Source organism: Cryptomeria japonica, chromosome 9 (assembly GCF_030272615.1).
Source record: "Cryptomeria japonica chromosome 9, Sugi_1.0, whole genome shotgun sequence".
Classification (NCBI taxonomy): domain Eukaryota; kingdom Viridiplantae; phylum Streptophyta; class Pinopsida; order Cupressales; family Cupressaceae; genus Cryptomeria; species Cryptomeria japonica.
In genome coordinates, this window is record NC_081413.1 from 582,602,761 (window position 1) to 582,625,603 (window position 22,843).

Here is a 22,843-nt window from a genome sequence, read left to right on the forward strand (position 1 = left end):
TAATTATATAATCAATTAAGATCAAATTAAACAAATTTTCCAAATAAAATAAATTATAAAATAATATTTCAATTCTACTTTTAAAAACAAATAAAAATCAACATCCGCCATTTATTTATGTTATCTTCAAAATAATGTGAATGCCAATTCATAGCTCTTCAAGTACATTAAATAAATTAATTTTAATCACATTTATCTAATTTATTATTGATATTAATATTCAGTACTGGAAAGGACTTAAGTATTCGCCAACTAATAGATGGCAGTGATAACCTATATTCCCAGTTAGAGTGGTGGGATGGTTTTTATTGTCTATATTAATAGTTTATCTCTCAACTCTATCCAAGGCTATGGTGGCCCTTCAGTGGCGAGCCTCCAGGAGGGAAGAGCAGAAAGAGGAAACTTTTTAGGTAAGCTCAAACCAAACTCTTCTTCCCTATTCACCTCACCCTCCACACTCCAATCAAAGCAATGTATGAGCTGAGCCACAGCCAAGTGAACAACGGAACTCCCCATGGACATTCCGGGGCATCCCCTCCTCCCTGCTCCGAATGGCAACAATTCAAAGTGTTGGCCTTTCAGATCTATGCTTGACCCAATAAATCTTTCAGGCTTGAATTCTAAAGGATCTTTCCAAATACAATCATCCCTTCCCATTGCCCAAACATTCACAAGCAACCTTGTTTTTGGTGGAACGTAATATCCTCCCACATTGCAACCCTCAGTGGATTCGTGTGGCACCATAAAGGCCCCTACTGGATGTAATCGAAATGTTTCCTTCATCACACACCGCAAGTAATCTAAGTTTACAAGATCACTCTCCCTTACAATGCGATCTCTCCCAACCTGCAATTCAATCTCTTGTTGCGCCCTTGCCATTACTTTAGGGTTTCTCAGCAGCTCAGTCATCGCCCATTCTATAGTTATAAGAGATGTGTCTACTCCAGCAAGTAGCATATCCTGCGAAAGCATTGAACTCGTTGGTTAGTGAGATCGTAGCAGAAAATTGTAATTTCACAATTTGACTAGAGAAAAAGAACAAATCCTAACATTGAACTAGCAATGGCAATTATTGAAACTGAACCGACCAAGATGATTGCTTTGATTGAAAGGCGAGAGACTTGAATCTCGGAACTTTCGCTCTCACCCATGTCCAGCATCACGTCCAAAAGGTCCGGATTGTCCGACCTTTTACTCCTCCTCCTCCTCAGCTCAACGCGCTCATCGATCAGCTTCTCGGCAAACGCATCGTATGCTTTATGAACGGCCTTCATACGGCGGCGGTAGCCTTGCAAATCAAGAAAGGAAAGAGAGGGAATGTAGTCCCCCACAATAATTACTCCCAACAGATGCATAATTTCAGTCATTATCTCTAAAAACGAATCGCCTCCGCTCAGTTCGGAGTATCTTCTGCCTGCAAACATTCTGCAGATAGTGTTGAGTGAGAGGGTGGAGATGAGATTCCGCAGTTCGACGGAACGCATGCCCTTCTCACTTCCTTCCCACACAGATCTCACCATGGCTGTCGCCTCTTCTTCTCTTACCCACCTGAATGACTCCGTTCTCTTGGTCGTCAGTAATTCCATCGTGCACAACTTTCTCATCTGCCGCCAGTATTCTCCATAGGGGGCCAGCGCCACGTCTCTGCGCTCGTAGCCCAGGTACTTGGCCCCCGATGTAGCTGGTCTGCTGGCGAAGATCAAATCATGGGTTTTAAGAAACTCTTTGGCCATGGCAGGAGAAGAGGCCACAACCGTGGGTACCGAGCCCAGGCGTAGAAACATAATGGGTCCGTACTTTTTTCCGAGCTGAGTCACGGACTTGGGAGGAAAGGTTCCCAAGAGATGGAGATTGCCTACTAGTGGCCATGGCCGTGGCCCTGGTGGCAATCCCAACTTTCCTTTGTTTCTCTTGCTTGCTGTCAGAAATCTGTATATTATCCAGAGGAAGATGAGCGAAAAACCCAGCTCCACTGCAGGGAAATTGAGCCATGCCATGTTTCGTTTGGATAGCCCGGCTTGCATATCTTTGATATCAACTTATCAGTATTTAAAGCAACTTGCCGGCCAAAAGTCGGGCACGTTCTTGGACTAAATTCTGCTCATTGAAGACTAACTTTCCTGCTCAATGCTGCACCAGATTCAATTTCCTACGGGCCGGCTTAACCGGCACACTCTAAGCATTCACTTAGGTGGCCAGGCCCACAAGCCTCAATTGCTGATGCTGAATTATCAGAAATCTAATAAAAAAGACAACAAAATAATAACAATGATCACATAAGATGCATAACATCTTTATGTGCTGTGTGTTGAGTTCTTTATCTCACATACATTGAGAGAAACAAAGCAAAAGTTAAATGTGCCTAGAAAACCTCGTTTGTTGGCTTGTTGTATGTGGTTTCCCTCATATTATTACTAAACCGAAAGCTTTTGTATGTTAACTAAACAACTGATGTGTTTTTTTTCACTTTAACCTACAAGTATTTTCTTTTAAGTTTGACTTTACAGATCTTAATTAATTACAAACAATAAATTAATAATAATGATTAACATAAAATTAATTAAGAAAATTTATTTTATTTTAAACAATAATTTTTTATAATGAATATTGAACTTTGAATATTTTTTAGCATGACTTTGGAGATCCTAATTTATTACAAACAATAAATTAATAATGACTAATATGAAATTAATTAAAATTTTTGATTTTATTTTAAATAGTATTTTTTATACTAAGTTATTCATAATAGATATTTAACTTTCAATATTTTATTCTTGTTTTGACATAAGCATGGTAATTAATTACTAATAATAAATTAGTAATGATTAATATTACACAAAATAATTTAAATTTAAAGTTTAAAAATAATTTTTTTAATAAAATTATTTATAATGAATATTAACACTAATTTAATTTTAAAGATTTTTAAACAGTAATAATAAGATATAATTATTAATATTTTAATTATTATATATAATAATTAATTATTGATTATTAAATATTTAAAGTTAATAAATTTATAGGACTGATACTAAAGTCCACTAAATACTTCTTTTTATTAAGGATAAGATAGGAGAGCAAGGAACACATCAAACTATTTTAGTAAGGGGTAGTTGTGAGTTTCTTGCTTTGCTTTTATCTAGTTCCTATGAAGAGAAATCGCTCGCTGTACAGATAAAAGATGATTATTCAATGTTGTTTTGTGTTTTGAAATGAAAGTTTAAATCTAAAGTTCTATGAAAATTGATATATAGCCAAATTAATATCTTATTCATAGCATTTTCTTCCTTTATATACTTTGAATAAAGAGTAAATCTATCATGATCATTTTCTTTATGAATATGGGCATAAAATTTCATTAGTTAAAAATTAGAATACATATTAAAAGAATAAAGGTAGATGAACACACGAGACACCTCAAGAGTCACAGGTGATAGAACAACAAACCAAAAAACTAGTCAGAGAGGTAAATCCCAGAGCATAAAGCATAAAAATCCTAAAATTTGCTAAGTGGTGAGAGCAATTCCTGTCAGTAGTAGGGAAAAATCCTTATCATTTGATTTAGGTACCCCATGTATCACTGGGTGTGGAGTGACGTTAGGAATATACTAGCAAGCATCATCTTTATCATCTTTTTCTTCTTTAGGAGCCACAAAATGCTAAGGAGTAATAGCAAGGGCAAGTCAAGGTAACCCTTTGGAGGGCACGGTGGTGGGGCAACCAGAACCACGTCCCTAGGAGGATCCAACACATCCAGTAGAGAAACCATCACCACCAACAGTAGAGGCTCCAACTTCTCCCCAAGGAGGTGGAGAAGTGGAGCGAAATCATATAGCTTTGGTGGACCCACGAATAGACTGTCAAGGGGTAGCCTGAGACCTGGGAGAGTGAGACCATCATGCAAAAAAGATCTACCCCCACCACCGACCCTAGGAAGGATAATGGCAGTGAGGGGATGAAGGGTCAAGAGTAATTGTAAGAAAAAAAATTACACCTTGTACAATTTAGCACAATAAATGTCATAATCCTCCTCGTCATCAGAGGTCATGTACCACTACTATTATCTTTTGGCCCACCTAGATCGCTCCATCATCTCTATACTAGAATCTTACCAACTCTGCTGACTTGTCATGCTCGATGTGTTAGTGTCCTATGAATCTGATAGTCCATAGGTGGCCATTTGTGTGTTTCAACTACACCTAGAAGAAATCCAAACACCTCTACAAGCACCCATTGACATCCATTTTCCTTCTAGGGCCTATGTCTCTCCCATTTAAAGCATTTCTGAGAATTCTACATCATTTCTTGTAGACAAAAGCTATTGGCAATCTTCTTGAGCAATATTAACAGGTTTTCATTAGTCTGCCATTATTGCAAGATTAGAGAACACACAACATTTTCAAAGAATCTTATTTTGAGCTCCATGGGGGAGTTATCTCTTTTGACCTCTCTCTCTCTCTCATATTGTTTTATAAATTCTCCTTTAATCTATATTTCGTTAATCTCTTATTATTTATTATCTATCCTTATTTATCTACCTTTTTTGTTTGAATTTACTTTGTTGTCCATACAGGTAGAAAATCTAAAACACAACCCCCAACATTTTCCTCCTTTGCATTTGTGCAGGTTTGTGTTCATGAGGAGCTCACTTAGCGGAAGGCCTCATAGCTTGGACCTCTTGTGTGTTCATCTTTTGCCTTACCCTCCGTCCTTTTATTTTATTTCTTATATCTGAATTTTTTTACATCTTTCAGTTATTTTACCCTTTTTGCATCCATACAGACATTTAGTGTCGTATGCAACTTTCTATTTATGTCCGTACAGGACGTCGTCATGTTGTAGTCTTAGATACACACACTTGTCATTTGCATAGAGACTTGTTAGGGTTGTCTGGGGGCTCTTTCTATCTTGTGCTAGCCTACCTTTTTTATTTGGTATCCCTTGACTCACCCTTTTTGCCAGTATAGAAGATGTACTAGAGGGTCGATTTGTTCTCTAGGATCCATCATCCTTGAGGTAACAAATTTGCTCCACTATATTTTGGTGAACCTGATGTGAAGCTTTTTTCTTTATTGTATCATGTATTTATCTTTTAGTTCATTGCATATATCTAAAATCTAATAAAAAAGAGAGCGTATCTTCCATCTCCATTTTTAGCATTTGTATTTCTTTTTCTTTATCTTTACATATAGAATTGTTTATTAGAAAATGAAACCCTCCGTGTCCCTATATTGTCGTCTAATTGTTGTGAGGCTTATTTATGAGCTTTACAACCCATACTTCCATAGGAGTCATAGTGAGGAGGACATCTAGATGGACTTTTCCTCCTGATCGTTGTAGTCCTCCTCTACCTAGTGCAATGATCACAAATCCTCTACCTCACGCAAACAAGCAATTCACCTCTCATCCTCTCTAGATTCCTTTAATGGGAGACTCATCATCTGGTAGCTCTCAGATTGACTTCCTGGATTAACTCTCTATTGCCTTCTCCTCCTATCATTGACCATGACCTTGTTGTCACTATTGACTTTGATTGGATTCCTTCTCTACTGGAGAACCTTAAGAGATTTTGGAGAAGGGTTCCTTTAACCTGGAGAATGTGCTCCCTCGGGCTGGGAATGTGATTATCATTTGAAGAGACATGCCCATCTTAGATAAGAAAGGGTTAGAGATGTTGAGGTTATTGTCCATGATTGTTCTATGTCGTGTACCCTTGGAAGATGCACCCCCTCCTGACATCTAGTCTGACTCCTCTGGTTCTCTGATTGATGTTAATATATCAGGGTTGAATATGCATATGGTGGATTCTACTTTTCCTAGCATCAATGCCTCATCCACTCCATTGGGTTACATGGGTATGTCTAGTAGCTTGATCTTTCCCTCCATCACGATACATATCTCTATAGTCAGTACTAGTACTACATCTTGTACTGGCACTAGTCATTTTGGGGATACTAGTGGAGATGGTGGCATATTTGGCACACCTCTAAATCCTCTACCCTCTAATTGTGTCTTGAACACTATCTAACATAACATGGGACAGTTATAGAACACAACTTACAAACATGTCCTTTGCTTCTATTCAATCATCTAGATGTGCATACTATAGGAAGAGTCCCCTTGACCTCACTATCCTGAACACTATCCTTCCTCCTGCGATGCGATCATTGAATTTCAATAGGTTCAATAGTGATTGGGAACCTAATGTGCACATTTACTCTTTTATGACCATGTGTAGTTATTACCACAATCTAGATTTTGTATTGCTTAAACTGTTCTCGTGGTCCCTTAAGGGAAGCACGTTAGAGTGGTATACCTCCTTGCCAGATAATTCCACCTGTATCTTAGATCAACTTATAGATCTATTTGTTAAATGATTTTAGGCTAACATTGGCAAAAGGGTTAATATCAGTGACCTTGTTCACTGTAACAAAAAAACCCAACAAAAAAGTCAAAAAAATTATCTTGAGATATCAGTCAATCTCTACCAAGATCCCCTTTGCCAACCCTGATAGTGATTTCTAGAGGATGTTCATTGGCAATCTGCAACCGACATTGAGGGAGACGTTGTCTCTTGATCGTTACCAGAACTTTTCCAATATGTTTTCTGCACTCACAAACTACCAGCACACCATGGCGTTGTTCAAATATTCTACTTCGAACCCTCGCGTTGGGTCCTTCGCAGGCACATCCTTGAAAGGGTCTATAAATAACAAACTTGTAGCTAATGTTGTGGTTGTTCCTTTGTTTTCTACTACAAAGGGATCACAATAGAATATTCTTCTCTAAATTGAATGAATCCTACTTAAGCATAATGCATCGATTGCTACAAGATAATCTGATTACCCTTCTTGAGGTTAGACCATTGTCCGATAACAAACCCTATCTACATTGATACGACAAAAAAATTTCATCACCATTGTGTACCTAGTCATGATAATGATCAATGTTATCATCTTTTAAATATTGTCCAAGGCCACATCAACAATGGTTGGATTAAATTTGGTGAGAAAAATCATAAGTAAAACAAGTTTATTGATAAGGTCAATAGTGATTTGTAGATCTACACCAATTCATTTCACCCACATTTGACAAATTTTATTTCTTCATCAGAGCCTCCTTCAGATGATGGTCTATTTATGAACATGGCTACCATCACTCCTATTTTTTTTCCTCCTAGCTAGAAGGGGAAGGTGTCTCACACGTCATTATCATTCACCCCCCTAGATTCCCCATATTGTAGAGAGCTTGCTTCTCTATACATCCCTGCTAAATTTAATGGTCAAATTATCATGGGTGTAATAGTTGACCCATTTTGCAGAGTCGATGTCATCATAGAGGAGACTATTCATGAATGGTTGGCATAGGTTTGCATATGACAAATGTTGAGCAACCCAGAGGACACATGGTGGTTTCTCTATCCCTCCTTTTGGAAACATGTTCTTGATGGTCCTCGTCGGCCACAAGATGGTTTCATCAACCTTTTCTATCATTTCCAAGTCAGAAATATTTTACATTAATTTGGGCATTACTTGGCTAATACAAGTCGACGTAGTCCCGTTAGTTGTGTATAAAATTTTGAAGTTCTCATGAGCATTGGATCCATTTCATCTAGGACACTTGATACGAAACCCTAATAGCTTGGGGAGATTTTTTATTCGATCATATTTTCCCTAGTCTAGTGGAGCCCATGCTTTCCTGTGTTGATTTGATGTACTGTGCTTACTATCAGTATAAGACAAGAGATTTATCCCCTAGGTCAGTGTAGCCTAGTTATTCGTGATCACTTCCTACATTGACTTTTGCTTCATCCATTTTGGTGCTGGAGCGAGTGGTGTCTTCTACTTCTTAATCATCAAGGGATGAGGTTAAACCCAATCCCTCGAGTAGACCTTTTTGTTTGACCTAGATTGTGTGACTTCTAGTGGTGTGCTCTATTCCCATGTCCGCCCTTAATGCAGATACGGGAAAGGCACCCACAACATCCAAGTCTATGACCCACCCTCCCTTTGAGCTCCAAATCTTGGTTGATATCCCTTGGCCTTCTCATTATCGTCCGAAGATGTGTTTCCCTTTCTCCCATTTATCTATAATAACTTCTTCACAGGCCACGCCAGCACCCCTTATTCCTCCAATCATTCCTCAGGAGGAGCAAGGTAGGGTTCCTGCTACTATAAATATCATACTAATCACATCTGTTGGGCCTTCTCTTGTTCCTAAATAGTTTAAGTGGCCTCACCTATGGAGCATGATGCTCTTCAATCCTCTTGGGCTTTAGTTGTTGGCCCTCATATTCATCATAATCAACATGTGCATGTGCATAAGCGCTATAGATGGACTAGGGCTCGAGAATGCGATATTTCTCTACAATCTACTGATTTATCTTCAGCACCAAGTTTTGTCGCATCGGATATTGTTTCATGAGCTTCTCTTATTTTTGCATCATCTTTGGTTTTACTTGCTGCTGGTTGAGGGCCTATTGATGAACTTCCTTCTAAATGGGTGCAGGATTTTATTACTCCTTCTTTGCGACCACCCCTAACTACCTCCTTGCCAAACATACCTCTATTGTCTGGGCCTATTGATATGTTGTACATGCAGGTAGTGTCTAGCACAACTTTATCTTCTCCTTCTGTTTCACAGTCGTTAGTGCATCAGAGTTTTCCGAGGGTTATTTAGCCTATTACGGTTGATAGAAGACCTGTTTCTCCACCAAACACAAGTTTGAGCAGGGGCCCATCCCAAATTTTTTATGATGAAAATCCTCACAGGTATGCTTCTTGTCCTTTTCTTTACCTCCTTCACTATCTGTTGCTTTTCCTATTTCTATGTGTTTCATTGAGAAGGCTCCACCTTTTCCTAATTTTTTCATTGTCCCTCCTTTGGAGAATGACAATCCTATTCTTGTTTTATCTCCTCCGATTAAGTCACTAGCTTCCTCTATGGAGGATATCTTCTTCATCTCCTTTAAGGAAGTCTCAAAATTGTCTATGATATATTTTTGATCATTCACCCTTGCCTCCTCCAAGTTTATGGACACAGACGTTGCTGTTGCTTCGCCCCTCACCCTTGCTGCTGGTAACATTCTTAGTGATGTTATTTTAGGTAGTTCCTATCCAAGCTTATCCTCCTTCTCCCTATGATCTAGATTGGGAAAATGATGATATCCTATGGGATAACCTTTAGGATGTTTATCTTTTATCTCCATGTTTTTTCATGTGAGCTTGATTGTGTATCTCCGCACTTGTTTTATATGTTTGTCCCCTCCTTGAGGACCTAGGTTATTGCATAGGTTCTAGGATACCAGAGGCTCACTGTCTTTATCTATTATGCTTTCCTATAGGACCCGAGTTACTCCGTAGATCCTTAGATACAGGAGATTTTTCAATCATGCACCTTCTTCTATTTGTCTCTCTACTTCTTCTATGATTTTTCCTATCTTGCTTAATTATGTTCGAGAACGATGAAAAAAAATGGGGCCATCTTTGGTCTACTTCCATGTTGAACCAAATTTTTATTTTATCCGTCTTCATGTGTTGTTCTTCAAATTTGATAAGTTTGGCGCTATGACGATATACCCATCTTGCAATTTTATTACATTTTTTTTCTCACTGCTATGGGTTTTGACGCCAAACTATCGAAACCCCCTATCCTCTTGCATTCATCTTTGATGATGTGGATATTTATGTATCACCAGCTAATGGTGGCATTCCACGGAAACATCTTAATATGTTTATGTACCACAACTGCTCTTCTCCTTACAATAGCATAGTTACTTTTTGACCACCAGCTGTTATAAATTTTGATCAGTTCTACAGATATCCTAAAATCACATAATTAATCAGTTATGAAAATTGTGATCCATCAGATGTACAATTTGTTTCAGGAGAAGTTTAGTTTGAGTCGCCTCCAATGAGACCTGAAATCGACTATTAAACTATATTTGAAGGAAATGGGCCGCTTTCTTTAACAATAATGCTTAGAGGACCACATATGAGTACTATTGGCCCATCAAACCTACACTATCATGGACAACCATTTTGTATGCAATTTGCATCTCAAATGGACACTATTTGGAATCAACAACTCATAAATAGATGGGGCGCACAAGGAGTTTTTTATAAATACACAATTGCATTGTGTCGGTTGACAAAGAATATCATCAAATTTGTAAAATAGAAATAGATAATGAAGAAGGTGAAGAAACATATAAATGGTCTCCTTTACACATCGATTTACCTAAGATATTTTACAAGTAGAAGTAAATAATAATGGATGAGAGAGGTTTTAAAACATTTCAAAATATATTTGGTTTCTCTATTTCTAGTAAATTTTCTGTAAATTTTATATTTTTCTCAAAAAATTAAGTTTACAAGGTAGAATAAATTGGGGTTTTATTATTCCACTTTATATGTTTATGTTTCTTTGTGATTAACACAAAAACAAATTTAAAACTAACACTATATGCAACTCAATGTTATTTTAAAATAAAAAAGAGAAATCTTGATCTAAATAAGGAATAACATAAATTAAACCATAATATTAAAAGAATTACAATTCTTCATATAAACCTAATTAAACATCAGAAAGAAATCAACATTAAAGTTTTATAATGATTATGTTTTAATTTGGGTTTACCCTTACTAAAGGTCAAATTGTTTTTTTAATAAATGCTGAAGTAATCTTATTAAACTCAAAGTATTTAGGTTAAATAAATTATTAATTTCGCTCTAAATTGATTTAAATAATTTAAATAAAAAATATTATTAAATTTAGAAAAGTATTATTATTATTATTCATCCCATGGGGAAATTTTGATCTCCCTCAAGATATATGTATTGGTTGCATGGGATTTTATGGGTTTGATGGTTTTCTTTCCTGGTTCTTTCAATAACTTAAGCTGACAGATATAGATGCTTTAATTGTTCTATTATTTCAATAACTTAATTTTATTGCTTGAAAATTAAAGCCTCCATATTAGTTGGCTTAATTTATATATATAATAATATATATGCTAATTTATGTTTAATTCAAACATTATAAATTACCTATTATATCATTCATCTCAACAAGAATCTCAAGATGAAAAGAAGCTATGTTACATTAGGAAACTCCTAAAAGAAAAATTTCTTTCAAAATGGTAAATTAGTTTCTAATTTGAACTTATCAATTTTCAAAGACATCCAAAATAGTTGTTCAACCCACTATAGTTGAAAAGAACATTTACTATCAATTATTTTTCTCTTTATCATAACATGTAATATTGCTCAAAATTCTTTCATTTCATATAAACATTAATCTAACTTATTCACAATATTTAAGAAAATGTCTTTTAGAACAACTAACACTTATTTTACTCTTTACCACATGTTACATGTGTAACATAAAATATTGCTGTTTCTTTCTCAATTAATATAGGCAATACTTTAACTTATTTATAATGGTTAATCAATGCTCTTTTAGAACAATTATCAAATATTTTCTTAAGAAAATCATAGAAAATAATTATATAATCAATTAAGATCAAATTAAACAAATTTTCCAAATAAAATAAATTTTAAAATATTATTTCAATTCTACTTTTAAAAACAAATAAAAATCAACATCCGCCATTTATTTATGTTATCTTCAAAATAATGTGAATGCCAATTCATAGCTCTTCAAGTACATTAAATAAATTAGTTTTAATCACATTTATCTAATTTATTATTGATATTAATATTCAGTACTGGAAAGGACTTAAGTATTCGCCAACTACTAGATGGCAGTGATAACCTATATTCGCAGTTAGAGTGGTGGGATGGTTTTTAGTGTCTATATTAATAGTTTATCTCTCAACTCTATCCAAGGCTATGGTGGCCCTTCAGTGGTGAGCCTCCAGGAGGGAAGAGCAGAAAGAGGAAGCTTTTTAGGTAAGCTCAAACCAAACTCTTCTTCCCTATTCACCTCACCCTCCACACTCCAATCAAAGCAATGTATGAGCTGAGCCACAGCCAAGTGAACAACGGAACTCCCCATGGACATTCCGGGGCATCCCCTCCTCCCTGCTCCGAATGGCAACAATTCAAAGTGTTGGCCTTTCAGATCTATGCTTGACCCAATAAATCTTTCAGGCTTGAATTCTAAAGGATCTTTCCAAATACAATCATCCCTTCCCATTGCCCAAACATTCACAAGCAACCTTGTTTTTGGTGGAACGTAATATCCTCCCACATTGCAACCCTCAGTGGATTCGTGTGGCACCATAAAGGCCCCTACTGGATGTAATCGAAATGTTTCCTTCATCACACACCGCAAGTAATCTAAGTTTACAAGATCACTCTCCCTTACAATGCGATCTCTCCCAACCTGCAATTCAATCTCTTGTTGCGCCCTTGCCATTACTTTAGGGTTTCTCAGCAGCTCAGTCATCGCCCATTCTATAGTTATAAGAGATGTGTCTACTCCAGCAAGTAGCATATCCTGCGAAAGCATTGAACTCGTTGGTTAGTGAGATCGTAGCAGAAAATTGTAATTTCACAATTTGACTAGAGAAAAAGAACAAATCCTAACATTGAACTAGCAATGGCAATTATTGAAACTGAACCGACCAAGATGATTGCTTTGATTGAAAGGCGAGAGACTTGAATCTCGGAACTTTCGCTCTCACCCATGTCCAGCATCACGTCCAAAAGGTCCGGATTGTCCGACCTTTTACTCCTCCTCCTCCTCAGCTCAACGCGCTCATCGATCAGCTTCTCGGCAAACGCATCGTATGCTTTATGAACGGCCTTCATACGGCGGCGGTAGCCTTGCAAATCAAGAAAGGAAAGAGAGGGAATGTAGTCCCCCACAATAATTACTCCCAACAGATGCATAATTTCAGTCATTATCTCTAAAAACGAATCGCCTCCGCTCAGTTCGGAGTATCTTCTGCCTGCAAACATTCTGCAGATAGTGTTGAGTGAGAGGGTGGAGATGAGATTCCGCAGTTCGACGGAACGCATGCCCTTCTCAATTCCTTCCCACACAGATCTCACCATGGCTGTCGCCTCTTCTTCTCTTACCCACCTGAATGACTCCGTTCTCTTGGTCGTCAGTAATTCCATCGTGCACAACTTTCTCATCTGCCGCCAGTATTCTCCATAGGGGGCCAGCGCCACGTCTCTGCGCTCGTAGCCCAGGTACTTGGCCCCCGATGTAGCTGGTCTGCTGGCGAAGATCAAATCATGGGTTTTAAGAAACTCTTTGGCCATGGCAGGAGAAGAGGCCACAACCGTGGGTACCGAGCCCAGGCGTAGAAACATAATGGGTCCGTACTTTTTTCCGAGCTGAGTCACGGACTTGGGAGGAAAGGTTCCCAAGAGATGGAGATTGCCTACTAGTGGCCATGGCCGTGGCCCTGGTGGCAATCCCAACTTTCCTTTGTTTCTCTTGCTTGCTGTCAGAAATCTGTATATTATCCAGAGGAAGATGAGCGAAAAACCCAGCTCCACTGCAGGGAAATTGAGCCATGCCATGTTTCGTTTGGATAGCCCGGCTTGCATATCTTTGATATCAACTTATCAGTATTTAAAGCAACTTGCCGGCCAAAAGTCGGGCACGTTCTTGGACTAAATTCTGCTCATTGAAGACTAACTTTCCTGCTCAATGCTGCACCAGATTCAATTTCCTACGGGCCGGCTTAACCGGCACACTCTAAGCATTCACTTAGGTGGCCAGGCCCACAAGCCTCAATTGCTGATGCTGAATTATCAGAAATCTAATAAAAAAGACAACAAAATAATAACAATGATCACATAAGATGCATAACATCTTTATGTGCTGTGTGTTGAGTTCTTTATCTCACATACATTGAGAGAAACAAAGCAAAAGTTAAATGTGCCTAGAAAACCTCGTTTGTTGGCTTGTTGTATGTGGTTTCCCTCATATTATTACTAAACCGAAAGCTTTTGTATGTTAACTAAACAACTGGTGTGTTTTTTTTCACTTTAACCTACAAGTATTTTCTTTTAAGTTTGACTTTACAGATCTTAATTAATTACAAACAATAAATTAATAATAATGATTAACATAAAATTAATTAAGAAAATTTATTTTATTTTAAACAATAATTTTTTATAATGAATATTGAACTTTGAATAATTTTTAGCGTGACTTTGGAGATCTTAATTTATTACAAACAATAAATTAATAATGACTAATATGAAATTAATTAAAATTTTTGATTTTATTTTAAATAGTATTTTTTATACTAATTTAGTCATAATAGATATTTAACTTTCAATATTTTATTCTTGTTTTGACATAAGCATGGTAATTAATTACTAATAATAAATTAGTAATGATTAATATTACACAAAATAATTTAAATTTAAATTTTAAAAATAATTTTTTAATAAAATTATTTATAATGAATATTAACACTAATTTAATTTTAAAGATTTTTAAATAGTAATAATAAGATATAATTATTAATATTTTAATTATTATATATAATAATTAATTATTGATTATTAAATATTTAAGGTTAATAAATTTATAGGACTGATACTAAAGTCCACTAAATACTTCTTTTTATTAAGGATAAGATAGGAGAGCAAGGAACACATCAAACTATTTTAGTAAGGGGTAGTTGTGAGTTTCTTGCTTTGCTTTTATCTAGTTCCTATGAAGAGAAATCGCTCGCTGTACAGATAAAAGATGATTATTCAATGTTGTTTTGTGTTCTGAAATGAAAGTTTAAATCTAAAGTTCTATGAAAATTGATATATAGCCAAATTAATATCTTATTCATAGCATTTTCTTCCTTTATATACTTTGAATAAAGAGTAAATCTATCATGATCATTTTTTTTATGAATATGGGTATAAAATTTCATTAATTAAAAATTAGAATACATATTAAAAGAATAAAGGTAGATGAACACACGACACACCTCAAGAGTCACAGGTGATAGAACAACAAACCAAAAAACTAGTCAGAGAGCTAAATCCTAGAGCATAAAGCATAAAAATCCTAAAATTTGCTAAGTGGTGAGAGCAATTCCTGTCAGCAGTAGGGGAAAATCCTTATCATTTGATTTAGGTACCCCATGTATCACTAGGTGTGGAGTGACGTTAGGAATATACTAGCAAGCATCATCTTTATCATCTTTTTCTTCTTTAGGAGCCACAAAATGCTAAGGAGTAATAGCAAGGGCAAGTCAAGGTAACCCTTTGGAGGGCACGGTGGTGGGGCAACCAGAACCACGTCCCTAGGAGGATCCAACACATCCAGTAGAGAAACCATCACCACCAACAGTAGAGGCTCCAACTTCTCCCCAAGGAGGTGGAGAGGTGGAGCGAAATCATATAGCTTTGGTGGACCCACGAATAGACCGTCAAGGGGTAGCCTAAGACCTAGGAGAGTGAGACCATCATGCAAAAAATATCTACCCCCACCATCGACCCTAGGAAGGATAATGGCAGTGAGGGGATGAAGGGTCAAGAGTAATTGTAAGAAAAAAAATTACACCTTGTACAATTTAGCACAATAAATGTCATAATCCTCCTCGTCATCAGAGGTCATGTACCACTACTTTTATCTTTTGGCCCACCTAGATCGCTCCATCATCTCTATACTAGAATCTTACCAACTCTGCTGACTTGTCATGCTCGATGTGTTAGTGTCCTATGAATCTGATAGTCCATAGGTGGCCATTTGTGTGTTTCAACTACACCTAGAAGAAATCCAAACACCTCTACAAGCACCCATTGACATCCATTTTCCTTCTAGGGCCTATGTCTCTCCCATTTAAAGCATTTCTGAGAATTCTACATCATTTCTTGTAGACAAAAGCTATTGGCAATCTTCTTGAGCAATATTAACAGGTTTTCATTAGTCTGCCATTATTGCAAGATTAGAGAACACACAACATTTTCAAAGAATCTTATTTTGAGCTTCATGGGGGAGTTATCTCTTTTGATCTCTCTCTCTCTCATATTGTTTTATAAATTCTCCTTTAATCTATATTTCGTTAATCTCTTATTATTTATTATCTATCCTTATTTATCTACCTTTTTTGTTTGAATTTACTTTGTTGTCCATAGAGGTAGAAAATCTAAAACACAACCCCCAACATTTTCCTCCTTTGCATTTGTGCAGGTTTGTGTTCATGAGGAGCTCACTTAGCGGAAGGCCTCATAGCTTGGACCTCTTGTGTGTTCATCTTTTGCCTTACCCTCTGTCCTTTTATTTTATTTCTTATATCTGAATTTTTTACATCTTTCAGTTATTTTACCTTTTTTGCATCCATACAGACATTTAGTGTCGTATGCAACTTTCTATGTATGTCCGTACAGGACGTCGTCATGTTGTAGTCTTAGATACACACACTTGTCATTTGCATAGAGACTTGTTAGGGTTGTCTGGGGGCTCTTTCTATCTAGTGCTAGCCTACCTTTTTTATTTGGTATCCCTTGACTCACCCTTTTTGCCAATATAGAAGATGTACTAGAGGGTCGATTTGTTCTCTAGGATCCATCATCCTTGAGGTAACAAATTTGCTCCACTATATTTTGGTGAACCTAATGTGAAGCTGTTTTCTTTATTGTATCATGTATTTATCTTTTAGTTCATTGCATATATCTAAAATCTAATAAAAAAGAGAGCGTATCTTCCATCTCCATTTTTAGCATTTGTATTTGTTTTTCTTTATCTTTACATATAGAATTGTTTATTAGAAAATGAAACCCTCCGTGTCCCTATATTGTCGTCTAATTGTTGTGAGGCTTATTTATGAGCTTTACAACCCATACTTCCATAGGAGTCATAGTGAGGGGGACATCTAGATGGACTTTTCCTCCTGATCGTTGTAGTCCTCCTCTACCTAGTGCAATGATCACAAATCCTCTACCTCACGCAAACAAGCAATTCACCTCTCATCCTCTCTAGATTGCTTTAATGGGAGACTCATCATCTGGTAGCTCTCAGATTGACTTCCTGGATTAACTCTCTATTGCCTTCTCCTCCTATCATTGACCATGACCTTGTTGTCACTATTGACTTTGATTGGATTCCTTCTCTACTGGAGAACCTTAAGAGATTTTGAAGAAGGGTTCCTTTAACCTGGAGAATGTGCTCCCTCGGGCTGGGAATGTGATTATCATTTGAAGAGACATGCCCATCTTAGATAAGAAAGGGTTAGAGATGTTGAGGTTATTGTCCATGATTGTTCTATGTCGTGTACCCTTGGAAGATGCACCCCCTCCTGACATCTAGTCTGACTCCTCTGGTTCTCTGATTGATGTTAATATATCAGGGTTGAATATGCATATGGTGGATTCTACTTTTCCTAGCATCAATGCCTCATCCACTCCATTGGGTTACATGGGTATGTCTAGTAGCTTGATCTTTCCCTCCATCAAGATACATATCTCTATAGTCAGTACTAGTACTACATCTTGTACTGGCACTAGTCATTTTGGGGATACTAGTGGAGATGGTGGCATATTTGGCACACCTCTAACTCCTCTACCCTCTAATTGTTTCTTGAACACTATCTAACATAACAAGGGACAGTTATAGAACACAACTTACAAACATGTCCTTTGCTTCTATTCAATCATCTAGATGTGCATACTATAGGAAGAGTCCCCTTGACCTCACTATCCTGAACACTATCCTTCCTCCTGCGATGCAATCATTGAATTTCAATAGGTTCAATAGTGATTGGGAACCTAATGTGCAAATTTACTCTTTTATGACCATGTGTAGTTATTACCACAATCTAGACTTTGTATTGCTTAAACTGTTCTCATGGTCCCTTAAGGGAAGCACGTTAGAGTGGTATACCTCCTTGCCAGATAATTCCACCTGTATCTGGGATCAACTTATAGATCTGTTTGTTAAATGATTTTAGGCTAACATTGGCAAAAGGGTTAATATCAGTGACCTTGTTCACTGTAACAAAAAACCCAACAAAAAAGTCAAAAAAATTATCTTGAGATATCAGTCAATCTCTACCAAGATCCCCTTTGCCAACCCTGATAGTGATTTCTAGAGGATGTTCATTGGCAATCTGCAACCGACATTGAGGGAGACGTTGTCTCTTGATCGTTACCAGAACTTTTCCAACATGTTTTCTGCACTCACAAACTACCAGCACACCATGGCGTTTTTCAAATATTCTACTTCGAACCCTCGCGTTGGGTCCTTCGCAGGCACATCCTTGAAAGGGTCTATAAAGAACAAACTTGTAGCTAATGTTGTGGTTGTTCCTTTGTTTGCTACTACAAAGGGATCACAATAGAATATTCTTCTCTAAATTGAATGAATCCTACTTAAGCATAATGCATCGATTGCTACAAGATAATCTGATTACCCTTCTTGAGGTTAGACCATTGTCCGATAACAAACCCTATCTACATTGATACGACAAAAAAATTTCATCACCATTGTGTACCTAGTCATGATAATGATCAATGTTATCATCTTTTAAATATTGTCCAAGACCACATCAACAATGGTTGGATTAAATTTGGTGAGAAAAATCATAAGTAAAACAAGTTTATTGATAAGGTCAATAGTGATTTGTAGATCTACACCAATAAATTTCACCCACATTTGACAAATTTTATTTCTTCATCAGAGCCTCCTTCAGATGATGGTCTATTTATGAACATGGCTACCATCACTCCTATTTTTTTTCCTCCTAGCTAGAAGGGGAAGGTGTCTCACACGTCATTATCATTCACCCCCCTAGATTCCCCATATTGTAGAGAGCTTGCTTCTCTATACATCCCTGCTAAATTTAATGGTCAAATTATCATGGGTGTAATAGTTGACCCATTTTGCAGAGTCCATGTCATCATAGAGGAGACTATTCATGAATGGTTGGCATAGGTTTGCATATGACAAATGTTGAGCAACCCAGAGGACACATGGTGGTTTCTCTATCCCTCCTTTTGGAAACATGTTCTTGATGGTCCTCGTCGGCCACAAGATGGTTTCATCAAACTTTTCTATCATTTCCAAGTCAGAAATATTTTACATTAATTTGGGCATTACTTGGCTAATACAAGTCGACGTAGTCCCGTTAGTTGTGTATAAAATTTTGAAGTTCTCACGAGCGTTGGATCCATTTCATCTAGGACACTTGATACGAAACCCTAATAGCTTGGGGAGATTTTTTATTCGATCATATTTTCCCTACTCTAGTGGGGCCCATGCTTTCCTGTGTTGATTTGATGTACTGTGCTTACTATCAGTATAAGACAAGAGATTTATCCCCTAGGTCAGTGTAGCCTAGTTATTCTTTATCACTTCCTACATTGACTTTTGCTTCATCCATTTTGGTGCTGGAGCGAGTGGTGTCTTCTACTTCTTCATCATCAAGGGATGAGGTTAAACCCAATCCCTCGAGTAGACCTTTTTGTTTGACCTAGATTGTGTGACTTCTAGTGGTGTGCTCTATTCCCATGTCCGCCCTTAATGCAGATACGGGAAAGGCACCCACAACATCCAAGTCTATGACCCACCCTCCCTTTGAGCTCCAAATCTTGGTTGATATCCCTTGGCCTTCTCATTATCATCGGAAGATGTGTTTCCCTTTCTCCCATTTATCTATAATAACTTCTTCACAGGCCACGCCAGCACCCCTTATTCCTCCAATCATTCCTCAGGAGGAGCAAGGTAGGGTTCCTGCTACTATAAATATCATAGTAATCACATCTGTTGGGCCTTCTCTTGTTCCTAACTAGTTTAAGTGGCCTCACCTATGGAGCATGATGCTCTTGAATCCTCTTGGGCTTCAGTTGGTGGCCCTCATATTCATCATAATCAACATGTGCGTGTGCATAAGCGCTATAGATGGACTAGGGCTCGAGAATGCGATATTTCTCTAGAATCTACTGATTTATCTTCAGCACCAAGTTTTGTCGCATCGGATATTGTTTCATGAGCTTCTCTTATTTTCGCATCATCTTTGGTTTTACTTGCTGCTGGTTGAGGGCCTATTGATGAACTTCCTTCTAAATGGGTGTAGGATTTTATTACTCCTTCTTTGCGACCACCCCTAACTACCTCCTTGCCAAACATACCTCTATTGTCTGGGCCTATTGATATGTTGTACATGCAGGTAGTGTCTAGCACAACTTTATCTTCTCCTTCTGTTTCACAGTCGTTAGTGCATCAGAGTTTTCTGAGGGTTATTTAGCCTATTACGGTTGATAGAAGACCTGTTTCTCCACCAAACACAAGTTTGAGCAGGGGCCCATCCCAAATTTTTTATGATGAAAATCCTCACAGGTATGCTTCTTGTCCTTTTCTTTACCTCCTTCACTATCTGTTGCTTTTCCTATTTCTATGTGTTTCATTGAGAAGGCTCCACCTTTTCCTAATTTTTTCATTGTCCCTCCTTTGGAGGATGACAATCCTATTCTTGTTTTATCTCCTCCGATTAAGTCACTAGCTTCCTCTATGGAGGATATCTTCTTCATCTCCTTTAAGGAAGTCTCAAAATTGTCTATGATATATTTTTTATCATTCCCCCTTGCCTCCTCCAAGTTTATGGACACGGACATTGTTGTTGCTTCGCCCCTCACCCTTGCTGCTGGTAACATTCTCGGTGATGTTATTTTAGGTAGTTCCTATCCAAGCTTATCCTCCTTCTCCCTATGATCTAGATTGGGAAAATGATGATATCCTATGGGATAACCTTTAGGATGTTTATCTTTTATCTCCATGTTTTTTCATGTGAGCTTGATTGTGTATCTCCGCACTTGTTTTATATGTTTGTCCCCTCCTTGAGGACCTAGGTTATTGCATAGGTTCTAGGATACCAGAGGCTCACTGTCTTTATCTATTATGCTTTCCTATAGGACCCGAGTTACTCCGTAGATCCTTAGATACAGGAGATTTTTCAATCATGCACCTTCTTCTATTTGTCTCTCTACTTCTTCTATGATTTTTCCTATCTTGCTTAATTATGTTCGAGAACGATGAAAAAAAATGGGGCCATCTTTGGTCTACTTCCATGTTGAACCAAATTTTTATTTTATCCGTCTTCATGTGTTGTTCTTCAAATTTGATAAGTTTGGCGCTATGACGATATACCCATCTTGCAATTTTATTACATTTTTTTTCTCACTGCTATGGGTTTTGACGCCAAACTATCGAAACCCCCTATCCTCTTGCATTCATCTTTGATGATGTGGATATTTATGTATCACCAGCTAATGGTGGCATTCCACGGAAACATCTTAATATGTTTATGTACCACAACTGCTCTTCTCCTTACAATAGCATAGTTACTTTTTGACCACCAGCTGTTATAAATTTTGATCAGTTCTACAGAGATCCTAAAATCACATAATTAATCAGTTATGAAAATTGTGATCCATCAGATGTACAATTTGTTTCAGGAGAAGTTTAGTTTGAGTCGCCTCCAATGAGACCTGAAATCGACTATTAAACTATATTTGAAAGAAATGGGCCGCTTTCTTTAACAATAATGCTTAGAGGACCACATATGAGTACTATTGGCCCATCAAACCTACACTATCATGGACAACCATTTTGTATGCAATTTGCATCTCAAATGGACACTATTTGGAATCAACAACTCATAAATAGATGGGGCGCACAAGGAGTTTTTTATAAATACACAATTGCATTGTGTCGGTTGACAAAGAATATCATCAAATTTGTAAAATAGAAATAGATAATGAAGAAGGTGAAGAAACATATAAATGGTCTCCTTTACACATTGATTTACCTAAGATATTTTACAAGTAGAAGTAAATAATAATGGATGAGAGAGGTTTTAAAACATTTCAAAATATATTTGGTTTCTCTATTTCTAGTAAATTTTCTGTAAATTTTATATTTTTCTCAAAAAATTAAGTTTACAAGGTAGAATAAATTGGGGTTTTATTATTCCACTTTATATGTTTATGTTTCTTTGTGATTAACACAAAAACAAATTTAAAACTAACACTATATGCAACTCAATGTTATTTTAAAATAAAAAAGAGAAATCTTGATCTAAATAAGGAATAACATAAATTAAACCATAATATTAAAAGAATTACAATTCTTCATATAAACCTAATTAAACATCAGAAAGAAATCAACATTAAAGTTTTATAATGATTATGTTTTAATTTGGGTTTACCCTTACTAAAGTTCAAATTGTTTTTTTAATAAATGCTGAAGTAATCTTATTAAACTCAAAGTATTTAGGTTAAATAAATTATTAATTTTGCTCTAAATTGATTTAAATAATTTAAATAAAAAATATTATTAAATTTAGAAAAGTATTATTATTATTATTCAGCCCATGGGGAAATTTTGACCTCCCTCAAGATATATGTATTGGTTGCATGGGATTTTATGGGTTTGATGGTTTTCTTTCCTGGTTCTTTCAATAACTTAAGCCGATAGATATAGATGCTTTAATTGTTCTATTATTTCAATAACTTAATTTTATTGCTTGAAAATTAAAGCCTCCATATTAGTTGGCTTAATTTATATATATAATAATATATATGCTAATTTATGTTTAATTCAAACATTATAAATTACCTATTATATCATTCATCTCAACAAGAATCTCAAGATGAAAAGAAGCTATGTTACATTAGGAAACTCCTAAAAGAAAAATTTCTTTCAAAATGGTAAATTAGTTTCTAATTTGAACTTATCAATTTTCAAAGACATCCAAAATAGTTGTTCAACCCACTATAGTTGAAAAGAACATTTACTATCAATTATTGTACTCTTTATCATAACATGTAATATTGCTCAAAATTCTTTCATTTCATATAAACATTAATCTAACTTATTCACAATATTTAAGAAAATGTCTTTTAGAACAACTAAC

General features: G+C 36.4%; 2 protein-coding genes across 2 annotated transcripts; both read right to left on the reverse strand.

Annotated features, from left to right (window-relative positions):
* Positions 1 to 339: 339 nt before the first annotated feature.
* On the reverse strand, positions 340 to 1,997 carry LOC131858528 (cytochrome P450 71AU50-like). Its single transcript, XM_059211788.1, has 2 exons — positions 1,122 to 1,997; positions 340 to 960 (listed from the first exon to the last, which is right to left on the reverse strand). Exons 1-2 carry the CDS (start codon positions 1,995 to 1,997, stop codon positions 349 to 351), a joined length of 1,488 nt encoding a protein of 495 aa, XP_059067771.1. The 3' UTR covers positions 340 to 348.
* A 9,853-nt stretch (positions 1,998 to 11,850) lies between these two features.
* On the reverse strand, positions 11,851 to 13,499 carry LOC131032535 (cytochrome P450 71AU50-like). The gene is made up of 2 exons (XM_059211789.1): positions 12,624 to 13,499; positions 11,851 to 12,462 (listed from the first exon to the last, which is right to left on the reverse strand). The coding sequence occupies exons 1-2, from the start codon at positions 13,497 to 13,499 to the stop codon at positions 11,851 to 11,853; spliced, it is 1,488 nt and encodes a 495-aa protein (XP_059067772.1).
* Positions 13,500 to 22,843: the final 9,344 nt, after the last annotated feature.